The sequence below is a fragment of the Ranitomeya imitator genome, chromosome 10 (assembly GCF_032444005.1).
Source record: "Ranitomeya imitator isolate aRanImi1 chromosome 10, aRanImi1.pri, whole genome shotgun sequence".
NCBI lineage: Eukaryota > Metazoa > Chordata > Amphibia > Anura > Dendrobatidae > Ranitomeya > Ranitomeya imitator.
In genome coordinates this window covers 38,264,288-38,282,955 of record NC_091291.1, presented here as the reverse complement: position 1 = coordinate 38,282,955, position 18,668 = coordinate 38,264,288, and the positions used below count along the sequence as shown (strand labels likewise).

At 41.6% G+C, this 18,668-nt stretch overlaps 1 protein-coding gene across 3 annotated transcripts in view; it reads right to left on the bottom strand.

Moving 5' to 3' along the window:
- Positions 1–18,668, bottom strand: part of LOC138651741 (myosin-binding protein C, fast-type-like) — a 158,355-nt gene that overhangs the window by 127,899 nt on the left and 11,788 nt on the right. For all 3 annotated transcript variants that reach the window (XM_069742191.1, XM_069742192.1, XM_069742189.1), the window contains exon 2: positions 2,856–3,101. In XM_069742191.1, coding sequence (XP_069598292.1) covers positions 2,856–3,101 — 246 coding nt within the window. The remainder of the gene's footprint in view (positions 1–2,855; positions 3,102–18,668) is intronic.

The following is an 18,668-nucleotide window of genomic DNA, read 5'->3' as shown; positions in this document are numbered from 1 at the left end:
AAAAAATAAACGGAGTAGACCACTTCCCGGGGTACCATAAAGCTGGGAGTTACTATAATGAATTAATATAGTAAAAAACAAAAATATATTTAAAAAAAACTTTAAAAAAAACGGAACCAATTGGAGGCTGTCATTACTTTGCAAAGTATTAACATAAAATGATGGCTCTTAGAACATTGTGATTCAAAAATATCTTATTTGAAAAAAAAATGTTAAAGTAGTAAAACATTTTACAAAATTGCAAATTTGGTATCATTGTCATATTTCAACCTTGCCAAATTTTAATATTTTTTATATATGGTTTTATATCATTTAGGTTTTGTTTTTTTATTAATTTATAAAAATAGCATAACAAAATGAGGAACTGCTGGTTTTCTTTACCAAATTCCCTCAAGCAAAAAATAAAATATTATTATTACATTATATGTACCCATAATTGGAGCCAAGAAAAATACTCTTCCAATAAACACAAGCTTTGATATGAAAAAAAGAAAAATGTAATTGTTTGTTTTTGAAATGTGGTTGTTGAAAAATGTACAAAAAATGGGTGTGTCGCAAGAGATTAAATTGGCAGTGGTGCCATGAAAGGAGATAGAGAAGTAATAACTGGCAGTCTCACCATAAAGTAACAATAAAGAACAGTGAATTTAAAATATTATAGTCTTGGAACATAATATTGGCCCAGAGTAGAATATAAATTCTTAGAAAACTAGAAAATAAAACAATGTATGCTCATCTCCTGCAGTGGCACAGTTCTAGTGATGTTGGTGCTGGTGGTCTTGGTGGGTGACATGACAATGTGGTTTCACGTGAAGTCTTAGCCTATCAGCAGTTGCTCTGACAAAATGGTAAAGGCTAAAGGCAATTAGTAGTCGCTGATTGGCTGCAGTGGCCAAATAACATAACATCACATGAACGTTGGGGAAACCTAGCGCCAACATCACTGGAATGGCTTTTAGTCAAGGGAATCAAGCATTTAAGAACTGGTTGTCCAAGTTATGGACAACCCCTTTTTGATTCAATGTGAAGTGGGCATTGAAACCTACTGAACTGTGTCACTAACTCTTACTTGTCTCACCTTAAAGGAGACTAATGTCTAAGGGTTAGTGACGAGCGAGTGTACTCGTTGCTCAGGTTTTCCCGAGCATGCTCGGGTGACCTCCAAGTATTTGGGCGTGCTCGGAGATTTAGTTTTTGTCGATGCAGCTGCATGATTTGCGGCTGCTAGACAGCCTGAATACATGTGAACATTCCCTAACAAACAGGCAACCCCCACATGTGTTCAGGTTGTCCAGCAGCCACAAATCATGCAGCTGTGTCGACAAAAACGAAATCTCCAAGAACGCCGAAATACTCGGAGGACACTTGAGCATGCTCAGGAAAACCCAAGCGACGAGTATACTTGCTCATCACTACTAGGGGTGCATTTACACTGATCAATTATCAGAGATGGGGATTCCTAGGAATGCTGGGAGCGGCTCCCAATCGCTTGATGAGCAAGCAAAATGCTCGTTCATTGGAATAAATGATTTTTAAGCTTGCTTAAGAATCATCATTCTTGGCAGCACATCGTCCTGTGTAAACAGGAAATGTACTGTCGAGATCAATGACAGCCTGTGTACACAGAACGATTGTATTATCTATCGTTATTTGCACTTGGAAAGTACAGTCAGCCAGTCTAAGCAAGCTATTAAACTATCACCAGTCGGCAATCAGAGGTCTCCTCATGGCCACCGTTGGACAGTGTGAACGCACCCAAATAGGAGGCATCAGAAATTTCCCTGAAGATGGTTTTATGGCACTACCCTTGCCAGGGGGAAGCAATGACAATTGTGCATGGACAACGAGTATAAGGCCGGGGGTCACACTTGCGACAAACTCACACGAGTCTCGCCTCTCAGTACGTGGCGCTACCGCTGGCACTCGGGACCGGAGCTTGTGGCTGCATGTATTTCTATGCAGCTGAGGCGCTTAAGTCCGAGTGCCAGCGGCATTGCTGGGTATTGAGATGCGAGTTTCTCGCAAGCGTGATCCCGGCCAAAGAACAAGTCTAGTTGAGCACAGAACAGAGGAGCACAGCAGCAGGTGCAATATTCAGAGGTTTATAAGCAGGCACAGCATTAAGTACACAAACAGCAGGCGCAGCATTTGAGGGCGTAACAGCAGTCATAGTAGCTGAAGCGAAACAGGAGGCACAGGGTTTTGGGGTGCAACAACAAGCACAGAATTTAGAAGCAGAACAGAAATCACAGAACGAAAAGGGTAATAAGCACAATATTGGGAGCACTACAGCAGACACAATACAAAGGAGGAAAGCACATTAGCGGGTGCATTGGGCATTGTAACTGGAGCAGTAGCAGCAAATACAAAATTGAGGCAGCAACGTGTGCTTGGTTTAGGATTAACAAAAATGCTGTGCCTTTAGTCTCTTTAAAGTTTATCAACACCCCTATTTTAAAGTTCTGACATTTTATGAAAACCTATATAGCCTGGAAGGAGAAGTTAATAAAAAATTAGTAAAATACTAAATATTTTAGTAACTTTATAATCTGAAAATCTATAGTGAAATGACTTCATGCTGTTGGTTTGAACTTTTGCCACGTTTCAATCTTACCTACTTACGGTATATAATACCCCACAGAGATATTTTCTAAATGCAACAAACCTTAATATTATGCTATTCCTAGCTTTAACATTAAACTTGGTGTAAAAATAATAAAATCAGTCCAAAAATTGAGTGCAATGTAGGGTATATGCACAAAATTGCAGAAGAAAAATACTGCTTACACATATGCATATACAGTGCATGTCACTTCCACTTATATATAACATGCGTTACATTGGTGCTGCCTCACCTCTTTGTTCCTCTTTAGATCCATCTTCTGAAGGTTCCTCTGGATTCGGGGACTGAGGAGAAACTGGAACTTCGGCTGGAGGAGCCTCAGCAGGTGGAGCCTCGGCAGGTGGAGTCTTAGCTGTTGGAGCTGGAGGTGATGGTACAACTTCTTTGTCTTCTACAGCTGGAACAGGTTTGGGTTCTTTTTCTGTTTTTGGAATTGGCTTCAATTGTGGTTTTGCTGAGCCAGCTCCCTTTTTGGCACCTAAATATAAGGAGAAAAAAAATCCACTCTGTAACAAACACCCAGTAATGTTTCTTGAATACAGCATTTTTTTACAATACCAGCTTTTCCATGAGCTACTGGGCCCGCTTAAACAATGTCAAAGATATGTCCTGCTCCATAAGATAGAGACCATTCTAACCCATATCGAGCACACATGTCTGCTGATCTCAAACACACAAACCGATGTCCCATAGAAGTGCCAGTCACAGTGCACCCATATTAATAGCAACAACACTGCCATCATAAAAATGAAAATCACATCACCTCTTTCAAGAGCTAATATTTTTTCACACTTTATACTACCAACCACAATGTCCCTTAAGAGGAAATCAATGGGCAACTATGACACTATTAGTACACAGGTATGCATCCACTACTATGCAGGTAGCATGGACTAATTTAATGGTTGACTGAAACATCAACTGTGCCTCTAGATTAATGAAGGGAAACTTTCTGTCATGAACCGTTCCGGTGTTTAGTCGTGTCTGCTCTTTCTCTGGGTGGATCACGTCAAGGGTTAACTTTGCTCTGCCTCATTCTGGGCTCGGGTTTGCTATTTAGCTTCCAGGTATCCAGAGGATGGTGTCAGCTATAGCTCTGTCTTTGGCATGTGAACCTGACTCTGGAAGCCCTTGATTTGTCCTACTGTGAACTCTGACTTGTCCTGTGTCTGTTATCTCCCCCTGCCTGCCCTTTCCCAGTGTCTCTTTGTTTGTCTGTATATCTGTTTGACTCCCTGGTTCTAATCTCTTGGCTTGCTTTTTGACTCCGTTTCAGTTTGTCCCTATTGTACCGTATTTTGCCCGTGCTGGTTTACTGATCCCTTGCTATGTCCTAACTATCCATTCTGTCTAAATCCTTTTGTACTGTTGTGCTCTGACTTGGTTTTCCTGACCTCATTCTCGCCACTAGGTGGTGTCTGTTCAGTTGCTCTGTGTGTGCAGTCTGGTTTCCCTACCAGGCTCCCTCTGGTGGAGGTTGCGCTGTACTGCACTGCAGCTGCATGACACTTTCCCCCTTTTTTAGGAGTCTCATAGACTTTCCCAGGAGAGTAGATGTGTGTATATACTGTAGACTTGCAGCTGGGCAGGTACTGGATGGAATGTATGTGTCACCAAGGTGCCTAGCCTCTGTGATGTGAAACTCGGATAGAAGACTCAAGCATGATAGGTGCTGATAGGTTTGTTATTGGGCCCAGATTTTGGGTCCGGGTTTTAGGAATGACTGGCAGAGTTGGGTGGGACTGGTCGTTCCCATCCTCCAATACAGGAGGTGCAGCTAAGATAAAAGAGCAGCTAAGGCTATTTTCACACTAGCGTCGGAATCTCCCCGTCGCAATGCGTCAGGAAGAGATTCCGACTCTAGCGTTTAGCGCATTGCACAATTGAGGCAGCGGATGCATTTCTCCGGTGCATCCGCTGCCCCATTGTAAGGTGCGGGGAGGTGGGGGCGGAGTTCCGGCCGCGCATGCGCGGTCGGAAAAAGCGGTCCGTCAGGAGCAAAAAACGTTACATGTAGCATTTTTTGATCCCGACGGTCCGCAGAAGCACGACGCATCCGTCGCTCGACGGATGCGACGTGTGGCAATCCGTCGCAAATGCGTCGTTAATACAAGTCTATGGGGAAAAAACGCATCCTGCAAGCACTTTTGCAGGATGCATTTTTTCTGCAAAACGAACCATTGTGACGGATTGCAGAAAACGCTAGTGTGAAAGTAGCCTAAGCTGCTCCACTACTGCCTTGTAGTAGAGGTGGAAGCAAACCTGGAACTTGGCTCTTTGTGTGCAAGGTGGAAGAGACCTATTGTATGCAGCTCACACCCTGCTAGAGGCTGAGTATCATACTTTAACCTTGAGTGGCTGAACAGCTCTGTATTTTGCTTAGTTGTTATGGACTCTTTGTTTTTGCTTATTTTCACCTTTATGCTGGAGAAAGGCAGGTTGTTTCATTTTTCCTGGAAGTTTGATGAACTGCATGAAAACCTCCTGCTTTCCGGCAAAAAGATTTGGTACATGTGTGAATGCTACTAGCTGCCTGAAAGCGAGAGAATCCCAACAATACGTATTTCAGAGAAAACTACATATACCCTACCTCTCAGCAGCTAGACTCCCAGGCTTAAAGGGAACCTGTCACCTGAATTTGGCGCGACAGGTTTGCTGTCATATGGGCAGGGTTTTCGGGTGTTTGATTCACCCTTTCCTTACCCACTGGCTGCATGCTGGCCGCAATATTGGGTTGAAGTTCATGCTGTGTCCTCCTTAGTACACACCTGCGCATTAGTATTTTGCTGTGTTCCGGGACATAGTGAGCCGGCGCATGCGCACTAATGCTTTTCGGCTTTGCCCGCAGTTGGGCAAAGCATACTGCGCGTGCGCAAGGCAAGATTGCCTTGCGCAGGCGTGTACTAAGGAGGACACAGCATGAACTTCAACCCAATATTGCGGCAAGCATGCAGCCAGCGGGTGAGGGTGAATCAAACACCCGAAAACCCCGCCCATATGACCGCAAACCTGTCCCGCCAAATTCAGGTGACAGGTTCCCTTTGAAAGGGTTCTTTGGTAAAAACAAGTTATCTAACCACAGTACAAGTGCCAACTTGTGATCAGTGGGGGGGTCTAATGGTTGAGAACCACACTGATCAACAGAAGGCTGGATGCCCATCAGCCATTCTATTCATTATGTATGGGGCTGCGGAAAGAAAGCCAAGTGCAACGTTTGCAAACCCAATGGGGAACGATTGGAGCTTCAAGTACCATTGATATGGAAACACAGAAAAGCATTTTTTGTTTTAACAAATATCTTCTAGAACTGTTTCAATTCAGGGGAACCAGGATAATAAAAAGTAACACAGAAGCAACATCTACTGCGGTGATTTCTCATTTTATGAGACCATTGCAGTTTTGGAATCCCAAGCATTACTTAATAATTCAGTACATATTGAAGAAAGTATCTATCAACGTGCTTCCCTACTTTGAACTTTTTAATGGCTTTTATTAGCTGGTGGACCTTTGAGAACATGCTCTCACTTGGCTCAACAGATCCATCTGATCGCTGGCAACGAAGGAGAGAAATTTTTAATAGATGTCGTGAAGTAATAGATCAGCAGATTGAAGATTGCAATGAGCTGAAAACGAACAGTCAGACAGAGGCTCAAATTTACACACTTCAGTTTTAATTTCAGACAGGACACGTAATCTCATGAACCCGCTTCCTCCTGTCACTTCTACCAAACCTTCCTTCGTTACTGATTTCTGCCTATTGGGAAAACGTAGTATCCTATAATATCTATCTTTGACATGTACATTAATCAAAGTCCATTGTGCCTTCTAATAGTCAGTCACATACTCATTCTGGACATAATTGAGGAATTTCACACAGCTGTTTTCTGAATGACTGGATCCTCATGGGTGGTCCTTGAAGGTTGTTTTTAAATAAATGTTATAAGCTAAAATGACTAACAGATTATCTATATCTGCTATGATCTGTGTTCAGATCTTTGCTTCTATTGATGGGATGCAGATCTGTTTTCAAAACATTTTTCCAACTATACCACCCAACAGGGACCAGAAGGATTCAATATGGCTGATTTACTTTTATATTATGTCTGCTGTTGGTAGGCATCAATAGCAATACTCAGCAGAAAATTTACTAATTTGTCCCATTAACTTTCAAAAATGTCTGTCATGGATACTCACATGGGTTAATTAAGGCCCGGGTCATGTTCTCTATGTTTATTTCTTTTCTTTTTTTTTTCTGGGATTTTTCAAGAGTCATAACTTTTTTTTTCTGTCAATATATCTATATAAGGTCTTAATTTTGCGGATGAATTTTAGGTGCTTGTTTTAAATGTCACCATTTAATTGCCATATAACGTACTGGAAAGAAAATAAAAAAATCGCAAATCTCCAATTGTTACACATCTTTTGTTTTTATGTAATTTATTATGCAGTAAAAAGATAAGTTACATTTATTCTATAAGTTTGCGTGATTACAACAAGAACAAGTTTTGTATATTTTTTTAATGTTTTACTACGGAGATTTTTTGCATATTCTGAGCCACACACTTTTTTTATTCCGATTAGTATAATTTTGGCGCTTATATGCGACTTTTTTTTCACCTTTTATTTTTTAGGGTAGAAGAGGTGACCAAAAACATTTGTGGACTTTTTTTTAAATCAAAATTCACTATGTACTTTTTAAAATTTCAGCCATAGAGACATTAATATAATGAACATATTAATTTGTTTTAAGATTTTTTTTTTATTTATTGAATAAGAAATGAGTTGATATCGACTTGCATTGTATAGTAGTGTTATTTTTTTTTTTTTACATATTTTAAATATCTACATTTTTTTTACAGTCCACGGACAAGTATGATACATTTTCTGAAAAATCTGAACTTTGTTCTTATCCAAAATAAACTTCATGTTTGCCAAAGGCGACAAAAGTAGAAAAAAACTTTTATTCCTCTCTCAATACACAAAAAAGCATTGGGTATTCCTTTACGTTTTAATCTGTCGTAAAGACCTTTATATTTAGTGCTAATTTTATGATTTTACTAAGGAGGCGTGGCTCACAGGATCCTCAGGGGCGTGTCTTGCATCTGCTCTGCATAATTATTCATGGGAAAGACCTTCAAAATTAGCGCTAGATAAATTGGTCCATATCTCTTCAACTGTATGGAGGATTTTGAAAAAACAAAAACCAAATTATTTAGGGGATCAGTGAGGAAAAAAATGAGAGTAAAAACTGGTCACTTATGACCTGGTCCATTTTTAATATTTAAATGTAGACAAGCATGATAGTGTTGAGAATTCTTTTTCATCCGGCATAATATAGTACACTGTATGAAGGACAGAGATTCCAAATTCACTTTTACTTAGGATATAGGATTTGAGATAGCTCTTTATTGCCTGGACTTTATTATATACATAGTCCGGAGATCTCAGTCGTATTTATAGCCTCAGATTATAACCGTGGCCAGCTTGATGAGGAAGATATTCCCATAAAGCAGACTTGGCCACAAAGCCTCACGAATGCATGCAGCTCAAATTCATCTTAGTGCTGAGCCAGCAGATGATGAGATATATTAACCACCGTCGCTTCACACAACACACCCGATGTTTACCTCTCACCCTTCATATAATCTTCGAAAACTTTGTAGCATTTGGATTCCAGGCATTTCCCGTACGGTATAGTTCATTCATTTCTCCGTGTCTCTTCTCATTACTCCGCGCTTTGTTCTTTTTGAGACATTTAAGACCCAAGGCAGCTGTTGGTGTCTTTGTGCGTACATGCTAGAATGGAGACACCAGCGCTGGACAGGGCTGAGATGGATAGGGAGATCTTAAGTGATGTAGATAAAGGAATGTAAAGTTGCTATTTTGAAGAGTATTGAGGGATGTCTTATCTGCCATCTTTGGAAATTCACGTGTGCTCGATGGTTTCTTTTTACATTTGACCAGATTCTATCCTATCATGATCTACGTCAGGGGTCCCTAACCCTTGATTCCTATCGTCGCCAGCGCAATGAAGTCACCGCATGATTCTGCATGGATGATGGATGACTTGGCTGGTAGGCTCATCAGAAACTTGGGGGTTGGTGGATGGTAAATTTAGTGAGGACATTCAGGGGGCATTAGTAATTGTCAAGGGGGTACCTGGGGCATTATTAATCGTTATTAGAAATTTTATTGCCATTACTACTTTTTGGGAGCCATTTAAGACATAATTACCCTTTATAGGGCACTTAAAAAAAGTTATCCAAGACATTTTTTTTAATTTTTTTTTTTACTGTGGCCTTTAAAACAGTGGCAACTGTTATTCTGGACTCTGGCTCAGACTGGTCACTCAGCTGCTTAACTCCAACAAAACAGTTCTTCCTCTTCCGATCTACTCTGTCGACAGGGTGTGACTGCAGATGTCATGCTGGTTGACAGCCCGTTTCCTGCAGTTAGGCAATGGGGAGCCTGCTGTCAATCAGCATGACGTCTGAAGTCACATCCTGTCAACAGAGCAGAGCAGATGAGAAACCACTGCTCTGTCGACATGTCGTCAGCAGAAGCTACTGAATCTCTACGAGGAGCAATCTGTGACCACTCTGTGCCAGTAGAGATGGGCACCGGACACAACAAGCAAGTAGTAAGCAACTACCTGCCTGTTAGTTCCAGGGCACATTGCAAAAATATTAGTCTTGGATACATCTTTTAAGTGTTTTTAGGGCAATATTACTTGAAGCGGGGCAGTCAGGTCATTATTACTTTTCAAGCAGTCATAGAAGGGTCATGTACCATTTATGTGTTAATATACTCAACGAACCTTCATTGAACTTTATAAGGAGCACTTAGGGCATAAGTATGTTATAAGGGGGTATTTGAGCTGTTATTACTTTATAAGGGGCACTAGAGACATAAGAGGGCACTTAAAGAAGAAACCCTATTAATATTTTTATTGGCTCTACCTGTGTAAATGTGCTAGTAGTGTACCAATAATGCGTTAATATACTCAACGATCATCATCATCCCCTGTTTCAACTCTTCTTCCGAGTCACATGATGGCTATTTTGACTTGCCAGCTATGTGTGACCTGGAAGCGCCTTTTACAATATAAGACTATATAGTGTCAGAGTGAGTCACCGCAGACTATGGGCTCATGCAGATGTCTGTGCAAATCAATCCGAGAACGGATCGCAATGCATGGACTAGCAGCAGGTCTTCCGATCCGAGCGTGATAACTTCATGTATATTTATAAGGTTGTGATGCACAGTCAGTCGGTGCATTGCAATCTGAGCTTCGACCGATTTGCTTAAATGACTGCATGAGCCCTTACATTGTAAAAAAGACTTGCTGGCCCTATTTTTGAGCTGGCAAGTCAGAATAAATGTCATATGACAAGTGAAAACATTAACCACTGAAACTTGAATGGAGCATGAATGAGTCAAAGTGAATGAATTACTCACATAGGGCAAATTACAGTCATGGCCAAAGTGTTGGCACCCTTGAAATTGTCCTAGAAAATAAAGTATTTCTCCAAGAAAATTATAGTAATTACACGTTTTGTTATACACATTTATTTCCTTTGAGTGTATTGGACCAACACAAAAAAACTGAGGAATAAAAGACAATTTGGACATCAATTCACACAAGACCCCCAAAATAAGCCAAAATTGTTGGCACCTTTCCAAATCTGTGGGTAAACAATTTTGCTTCAAGCATGTGATGCTCAATCAAGCTCACCTGCGGCAAGTAACAGGTCTGGGCAATATGAAAATCACACCTGAAACCAGATAAAAAGAGGAGAAGTTGACTCAATCTTTGCACTGTGTGTCTGTGTGTGCCACACTAAGCATGGAGAACAGAAAAAGAAGAAGAGAACTGTCTGAGGACTTGAGAACCAAAATTTTTGAAAAATATCAACACTCTGAAGTCCATCTCCAGAGATCTTGATGTTCCTTTGTTCATGGTGCGCAACATGATCAAGATCCAAAGAAATTCAAGCTGTCCTGGAGGCTCAGTGTGCCAACATGAACTATCTGTTCACATTGGAATGAAATTAAACGCTATAGCAGGAGACCCAGGAGGACTCATTGCTGACACAGAGACATAAAAGGCTAGTCTGCAGTTTGCCAAAATGTATGTGAGTAATCCAGGGCTGTATTTAGAGATTATGCTGCCTTAGGCACTTTTAGTGCTGCCTCCCCCTTTGGTGAATATGACACTATCGGCAGTGACTTTGGCAAGAATCGCTGATGTGAAAGTCGCCTTTTACAGCAGATCCGGCAGTTTTTCTGCATCTGCCGCGTAACAGATCACTTACGGCAACACTGCGTTTGGCCTCATTCATTCCCTATGGGATTTGCTGCACTTGCCGTGATCTGGCAAATGTGGTACCATACCTCCCAACTTTTGAAGAAAGGAAAGAGGTATAAAGTTTGCTACGTGCGCCGCGGCAAATTTTAGGCCACGCCTCTGACCACACCCATTTCACAACTAGTCACACCCATTTCCACGTCCCAACCACACCCATTTAGCACTGCTGATCACACTGTTTCATATACAATAAATATAACCAAAACAAAATATGGCCACACAGTGCTCCATACTGTATAATGGCCACACATAATGCTCAATACTGTATAATGGTCACACATGATGCTCCATACTGTATAATACCCACACATGATGCTCAACACTGTATAATAGCCACACATGATGCTCAATACTGTATAATGGCCACACAGTGTTCCATACTGTATAATGGCCACACATGATGCTCAATACTGTATCATTGCCACACATGATGCTCAATACTGTATAACGGCCACACATGATGCTCCACACTGTATAATGGCCACACATGATGCTCCATACTGTAGAATAGCCACACATGATGCTCAATACTGTATAATGGCCACACATGATGCTCCATACTGTATAATAGCCACACATGATGCTCCATACTATATAATGGCCACTCAGTGTTCCATACTGTATAATGGCCACACATGATGCTCAATACTGTATAATAGTCACACGTGATGCTCAATACTGTATAATAGCCACACATGATGCTTCATACTGTATAATGGCCACATATGATGCTCCACGCATACTGTATAGTGGCCCACCCCCCCTCCCATCCTGTATGCATGGCTCATCCCCCCATGCATGGCTCATCGGTTCCCCACTCCCATCATGCATGGCTCCTCTCTCCCCCCTCCCCACTACGTGCGCCTCGGCAAATTTTAGGCCACGCCTCTGACCACACCCATTTCACAACTAGTCACACCCATATCCACGTCCCAACCACACCCATTTAGCACTGCTGATCACACTGTTTCATATACAATAATTATAACCAAAAGAAAATATGGCCACACAGTGCTCCATACTGTATAATGGCCACACATGATGCTCAATACTGTATAATGGCCACACATGATGCTCAATACTGTATAATGGCCACACAGTGTTCCATACTGTATAATGGCCACACATGATGCTCCATAATGTATAATAGCCACACATAATGCTCAATACTGTATAATAGCCACACATGATGCTCCATACTGTATAATGGCCACACAGTGTTCCATACTGTATAATGGCCACACATGATGCTCAATACTGTATAATTGCCACACATGATGCTCAATATTGTATAACGGCCACACAGTGCTCCACACTGTATAATGGCCACACATGATGCTCCATACTGTAGAATAGCCACACATGATGCTCAATACTGTATAATAGCCACACATGATGCTCCATACTGTATAATGGCCACACATGATGCTCCATACTGTATAATGGCCACACAGTGTTCCATACTGTATAATGGCCACACAGTGATCCATACTGTATAAAGGCAACACATGATGCTCCATACTGTATAATGGGCGGCCACACATGATGCTCAATACTGTATAATAGTCACACATGATGCTCAATACTGTATAATAGCCACACATGATGCTTCATACTGTATAATGGCCACATATGATGCTCCACGCATACTGTATAGTGGCCCACCCCCCCTCCCATCCTGTATGCATGGCTCATCTCCCCCCATGCATGGCTCATCGGCTCCCCACTCCCATCATGCATGGCTCATCTCTCCCCCCCTCCCTGTATGCATGGGTAATCTTCCCCCTCCCATCCTGTATGCATGGCTCATCTCCCCCTCCCTGTATGTATGGGTGGCTCTGGCTCATCTCCCAACCCCCCTGTATGCGTGGCTCATGTCCCCCTCCCTGTATGCATGGGTGTCTCTGGCTTATCTCCCATCCCCCCTGTATGCATGGCTCATGTCTCCCTCCCTGTATGCATGGGTGGCTCAGCCTCTGGCTCATCTCCCATCCCCCCCTGTATGCATGGCTCATGTCCCCCTCCCTGTATGCATGGGTGGCTCAGCCTCTGGCTCATCTCCCATCCCCCCTATGCATGGCTCATCGCTGGCTCCCACCTTGCATGGCTCGTCATCTCTCCCCCCTGGCCAGCCGCCCCCTCCATGCATGGCTCATCATCATCGGCTCCCCACAGGTGCCGCTCCCATCTTGTATGGCTCGGCTCCCCGTCCACGGTCCTCCTTCATCCTCCCCCGTCCTCCCTGGCTGTCATCATATTCACTGCGCACGGCGCGCAGGACGGAATCCACCTCTGTCTCGGCGCAGCACCCTCGTCCTGTGTGAGCGGTCAGGTGGTACAGCTCATTAAGGTCATGAATATGCAGCATATTCATGACCTTAGTGAGTGGTACCACCTGACCGCTCACACAGGACGAGCTGCCGTCACTGAGACCAGACCAGGCATCACTGGAGTAGCTAGGTGAGTATGTATGACTCATACTGTATGATGTCAAGGGGGGCAAGGACTTGGAGGCAGGCAAGCGGGCAGGCGGGGGGAATTAAGGTGACCCCGACCCGGCCTCTATAAAAAAAAAACCTTGCTCAGGTGCTACCCCCCGCATCGTCCCCGCCCTAGGCACGTGCCCTCAACTGCCTAGTGGCAAATACGGCCCTGGAGTAATCCAAAATCCTTCTGGGAAGGCATCTTGTGGACAGATGACACCAAGAGAGAGGTTTTTGGTAAAGAACATCATTCTACGGTTTACCAAAAAGGTAATGAGGCCTACAAAGAAAAGAACATAGTACCTACAGTCAAATATTAAGGAGGTTCAAAGATGTTTTGGGGTTGTTTTTCTGCTTCTGGCATTGGGTGCCTTGACTGGCTGCAAAGCATCATGAGATCTGCAGACTACCAAAGGATTTTGGGTCGCAATGTATTGCGTAATGTCAGAAAGCTGGGTTTGCGTCCTAGTTCACTTCCAGCAGGTAAATGACCCCAAATACTTCAGAAGCACACTGAAATTAATGGAAACAAAGCACTGGAGGGTTTTGAGGTGGCAGCAATGAGTCCAGATCTAAATTCCATTGATGACCTTTGGAGAGATCTTAAAATTGCTATTGGGAGAAGGGACCTTCAAATATGGGAGACCTGGAGTAGTTTGCAAAAGAAGAGCTGCCCAAAACTCGAGCTGAAAGGTGTAAGAAGCTTGCTGATGGTTATAGGGAGTGATTGATTGCAGTTATTTATTCCAAATGGTGTACAATCAAATATTAAGTTAAGGGTGTCAACAATTTTTGAGGTTTTGTGTGAAATTATATCTAATTTGCTTTTTTTTTCCTGATTTCCTGTGTTGTTCCAATACACACAAAGAAAATAGACATGTATATAACAAATCATGTGTAATTGCAATAATTAATTTTCTGCGAGAAATGCTTCATTTTCTGGAACAATTGCAAGGGTGCCAACACTTTCTGCCATATCTGTATATGAAGAATTGATCATCATAGGTGACTAATTTCTCATACTTGTGCATAGGAAGAACAAATAATCGGTTACTGGATGCACATCTGACATTATTATGTGTTAAAAGATGTATAATAGGTCACCAAGCAGCTGCGTGACCACTGCCATGAGGTGCAGACGCGTGACCTTTAACTTCTGTAGCGTTAAGTTTTCGAGCAACCATGAAATGTTATCCAAAGACAGTTAAAGGTTAAATAGACTGTAATATTTCTGTAATGTAATGTAAGAGAAAAGCTCTACAGCTGTTAAGCAATAAACGGATAGATAGATAGATAGATAGATAGATAGATAGATAGATAGATAGATAGATAGATAGATAGACTCATCTGCTTCTTTCGCCTCCTGGGCTGATCGTTCTTTCTCAAAATTCTCAATCTCAGTCTTGAATGCATACAGATTTTCCTATTTCTCAAATAGGAGAAATGTTGTCACCCTATTTTACCACTTTTGGGCTCTGTTCAAATTCTAGGATTATCTCAAGAATGATCAGGATGCACCAGGTGGTCTGAATGCAAATGCAATGTTTTACATTTCTATTTTTTAAACACTGGTGTAAATTTCTTCAAATCAGATTTTGCTTTGGCATTATTGAACTCCCCGAAGTACTAAGAAGGGGACACATGACTGTAGGAAGCGGGAACCCTCAACTCCTGTAGATTTAATTATGTACATTTATATCGATTGTAGTAGACTTCACCTTTTATTGTCACGAGAATGTCATATCCCCCTGGAAGACCTGGAGTAAGACGATCGGCGGGAATGAATCACAGGACTTTCTTTTTTTTATAGAGATGATGTGATTTGTGTCCCATATTCTCTGGATTTAGTTTCCTCAGGTGTTAAACAAGCAGCTCCATTTCAGCTGCTTCTAATCTGGTCATTACCTCTTCTTATAAAAACTCATCAGACCTTCTTGTCCCTGCTGGTGCAAGATTCATCTTCCTGTGCTATGTGCTAATGCTAAGTGGATGGAGTAGAACTGTTGTAGTGGTGTTCTGTGGTTTGCTGTATTACATGGGTATTCATCTCCTGGTCCCATTTAGTTTATTCCTCCCTGTCCCTATCCTCCTTCCTATTGTTGGTTAGTGCTATGGTATGATAGAGGTTTTCTGTTATCCCTGTTTTGTCTTTGTGTTGTCTTGTTTACCTTACATGTCTATCTCATGCCTCAAGGGTTGGGCGAAGGGACAGAGTAGGGTTTAACAGGAGCATAGTAAGGCTCGGGCCTCTCTACCTTCACGCCTGGGACAGGGATAATTAGGGTCTCAGTTCTAGGGAAAGTTGGACGTCACCCTTCCTTACCAAAGACCATCACATGACATTTAGAAACAGGATTCTGCTTTTGTTCCTGTTTTTTTTATACCTGTTGGGAGGGCGGAGTCTCTGTAAAAATATAACTTCCTGTCTCACTGTCTCTTCTTTTTTCTCCTACTAGTGACAGAAAAATATAACCTGAGTATAGAAACTAGAAAAAAAGGATCAGCTCTCGAGATTTGATGCAGGAAAACAGGTAGAAATGTTTTATACAAACTCGGGATTCCATTACCTATAGCAGAGTATCATAATCCTTCAAAATCCTTCTTCAGGCTAAAAGTAGAGATGATATTTGCTCAACATAGGGCAAATACCCTTTACTGAAGTTGTAAAAAATCTTCATGAGTTTTCTTGCATCTAGTTTGAAGTGCATTTTCTTTATTTTAGTTTCGACAGTCTTCCAGCAGTGGGTTTAACAACCAAATCACAATATTTGAAGCGCCATACCCTTTAGGCAAATGTGCCCACAAGATATGGTGAGGTTAACCATGTTTGGAGACATTTTATTTTACTTCAGTGCATGTATTTGGCGCTAATAATAATTTCATTTAAGATTTTACACCGTCTGGCTTCTCTAACCAACTCTTTGTTTTCTTTGCGCATTCAACTTCGATGTGGTCTGTGGTCATAAATCAGCTCAACAAAAGACAAATAAAAGAGTTAGAAACTCTCACATTGGACAGTCAGAATGAATTCACTGACAAATTCTCAATTAACTCATTCTGCAGCCAGCAGTAGATAATGCTACGTAAGGCAAAAGGGGCAATGACATTTAATAAAGCCCAATTACAAAAATAATTTTTGGACAAAAATAATTTTTGGACAAAAATAATTTTTGGACAAAAATAATTTTTGGACAAAAATAATTTTTGGACAAAAATAATTTAGGGACAAAAACATATGCAATTAAGGAAGAAAAAAATTATCCCCAAAGGTTGACAACTGGTAGATGAGATGGAAAATGATTACTTTCTTAAAGTACTGTATATACAACTTGCATAAAGCTAAACAACTAAACTGTGAGTATTATATTCACAGATTTAATCCAGAGGTATTCTATTGTAAATACAGACTTTACAATTCTTTTGTCTCTACAGCCTACATAATAAGTAAAGCCCATTTAGAAAATGTTAGCACTTGGGAGATAATCTTCAATAATAGCCATCACTAACGACCAACCACAACTGGGAATCTCGAGTCTTCTGTGTGTAACTGATATTTGATATGATGCCACACAAACAGCTACTTGAATCTATTTCAGCTGTACTATAATAGCTGCCGACATAACGCTTTGTGATCCATTAGCGTTCTATATAAAGGACACTCGCCTCGACTATCGCATAGCGCTGTTAAATGTATCCACGGAGTGTGTGACATTTAACATGAAAGCAGAGCAAAAAATAATTTGCTACACTTATTAAGACTGGTATAATCTTTAATTTGTTTGAATAAAATTAGGCAAATTTAAAAAGAAAACTTCGCAAAAATTTGAAATATGTAACCTAAGGCAGCTACAAAATGGAAAATGCTTCCAAATATTTCTAACATCTTGTATTTTTTCAGCTTAAAAGAGTTGTTTGGGACTTTGATATTGATGGCATTACCTTAAGGCTCCTGCAGATGACCGTATTTTTGGGCCAAGTGTATTTCGACAAAACGTCGGATCACACTTGGACAAATGTTATTCTGTGGGGCCGTCTACATCTCCAATTTGCATCCAATATTCAGATCGCACTCGGCCATGCAAGTCAATGAGTCCGTGGAAAAAACGGGCTGCACTTGGATGTCAGAGTACACTCTGATTTTTATTGACTGACTAAATGGACATGGAGACATTTCCCCAACATCGGGAGTGTCTGGAAGTTCTCAGTGCAGAGCTGCACAGCGCTATCTACTAAATAGTGGTCATGGCCAGGTACTGCACATATGCTTCCCCTGATAGGAATAGGGTGAAGAGAAGATGTGCAGTTCCCAGTCACAGTCACTATACAGTTGATGTACCAGTGCTGTGTAGGTCCGCAACTAAGCAGTTCCGGTTGCCACCAGGAAAGGCTGTTCGGCTTTTGTCACACCCCCACTGATTAGATATCAATGACCTATCCTAAAGCTATGCAAAAAATGTAAAAGCCCCGAAATAACTGCTTTAAAAAACATAGGGACCTCACCCCCTCCAAAATGTCTACTCCACGCTTTTTCAAATTTCAGTAAGCATGGTGTAAACAGTGATGTTTGCACATTTTTTTGCACAAATTTGCAGCAATTTTGACACAATTTACACACAAAGAAAATAGCTCATATCCATTGATAAATTCTACACAATATCATCTTAGGGGGATGTATGGGATTAGCAAGAAGGGTCTGCTCCAGAAACATGGCCTATACCAGTCACAGAAGAAGAAGTAATCAGTGACCCCATTCTGTCACATCTCCTCCAGTCCTTTTCCCCGGCTGTCACCACTCACCTAACAAAAATATTCAACCTCTCTCTCTCTTCTGGTATCTTTCCCTCTTTATTTAAGCATGCCATCATACATCCATTACTTAAAAAACCATCCCTCGACCAAAACTGTGCCGCTAACTATAGACCTGTCTGTAATCCTCCCTCCATCTCTAAACTCCTGGAACGCCTGGTCCACTCCCGTCTTACCCGCTATCTCTCAGATAACTCTTTTCTCGACCCTCTACAATCCGGTTTCCGCTCTTTACACTCTACTGAAACTGCCCTCACTAAAGTGTCTATTGATCTACTAACAGCTAAATCTAATGGTCACTACTCCCTGCTAATTCTCTTGGATCTCTTGGCAGCATTCGACTCTGTGGATCATCAGCTCCTCATGACCATGCTCCGCTCCATCGGCC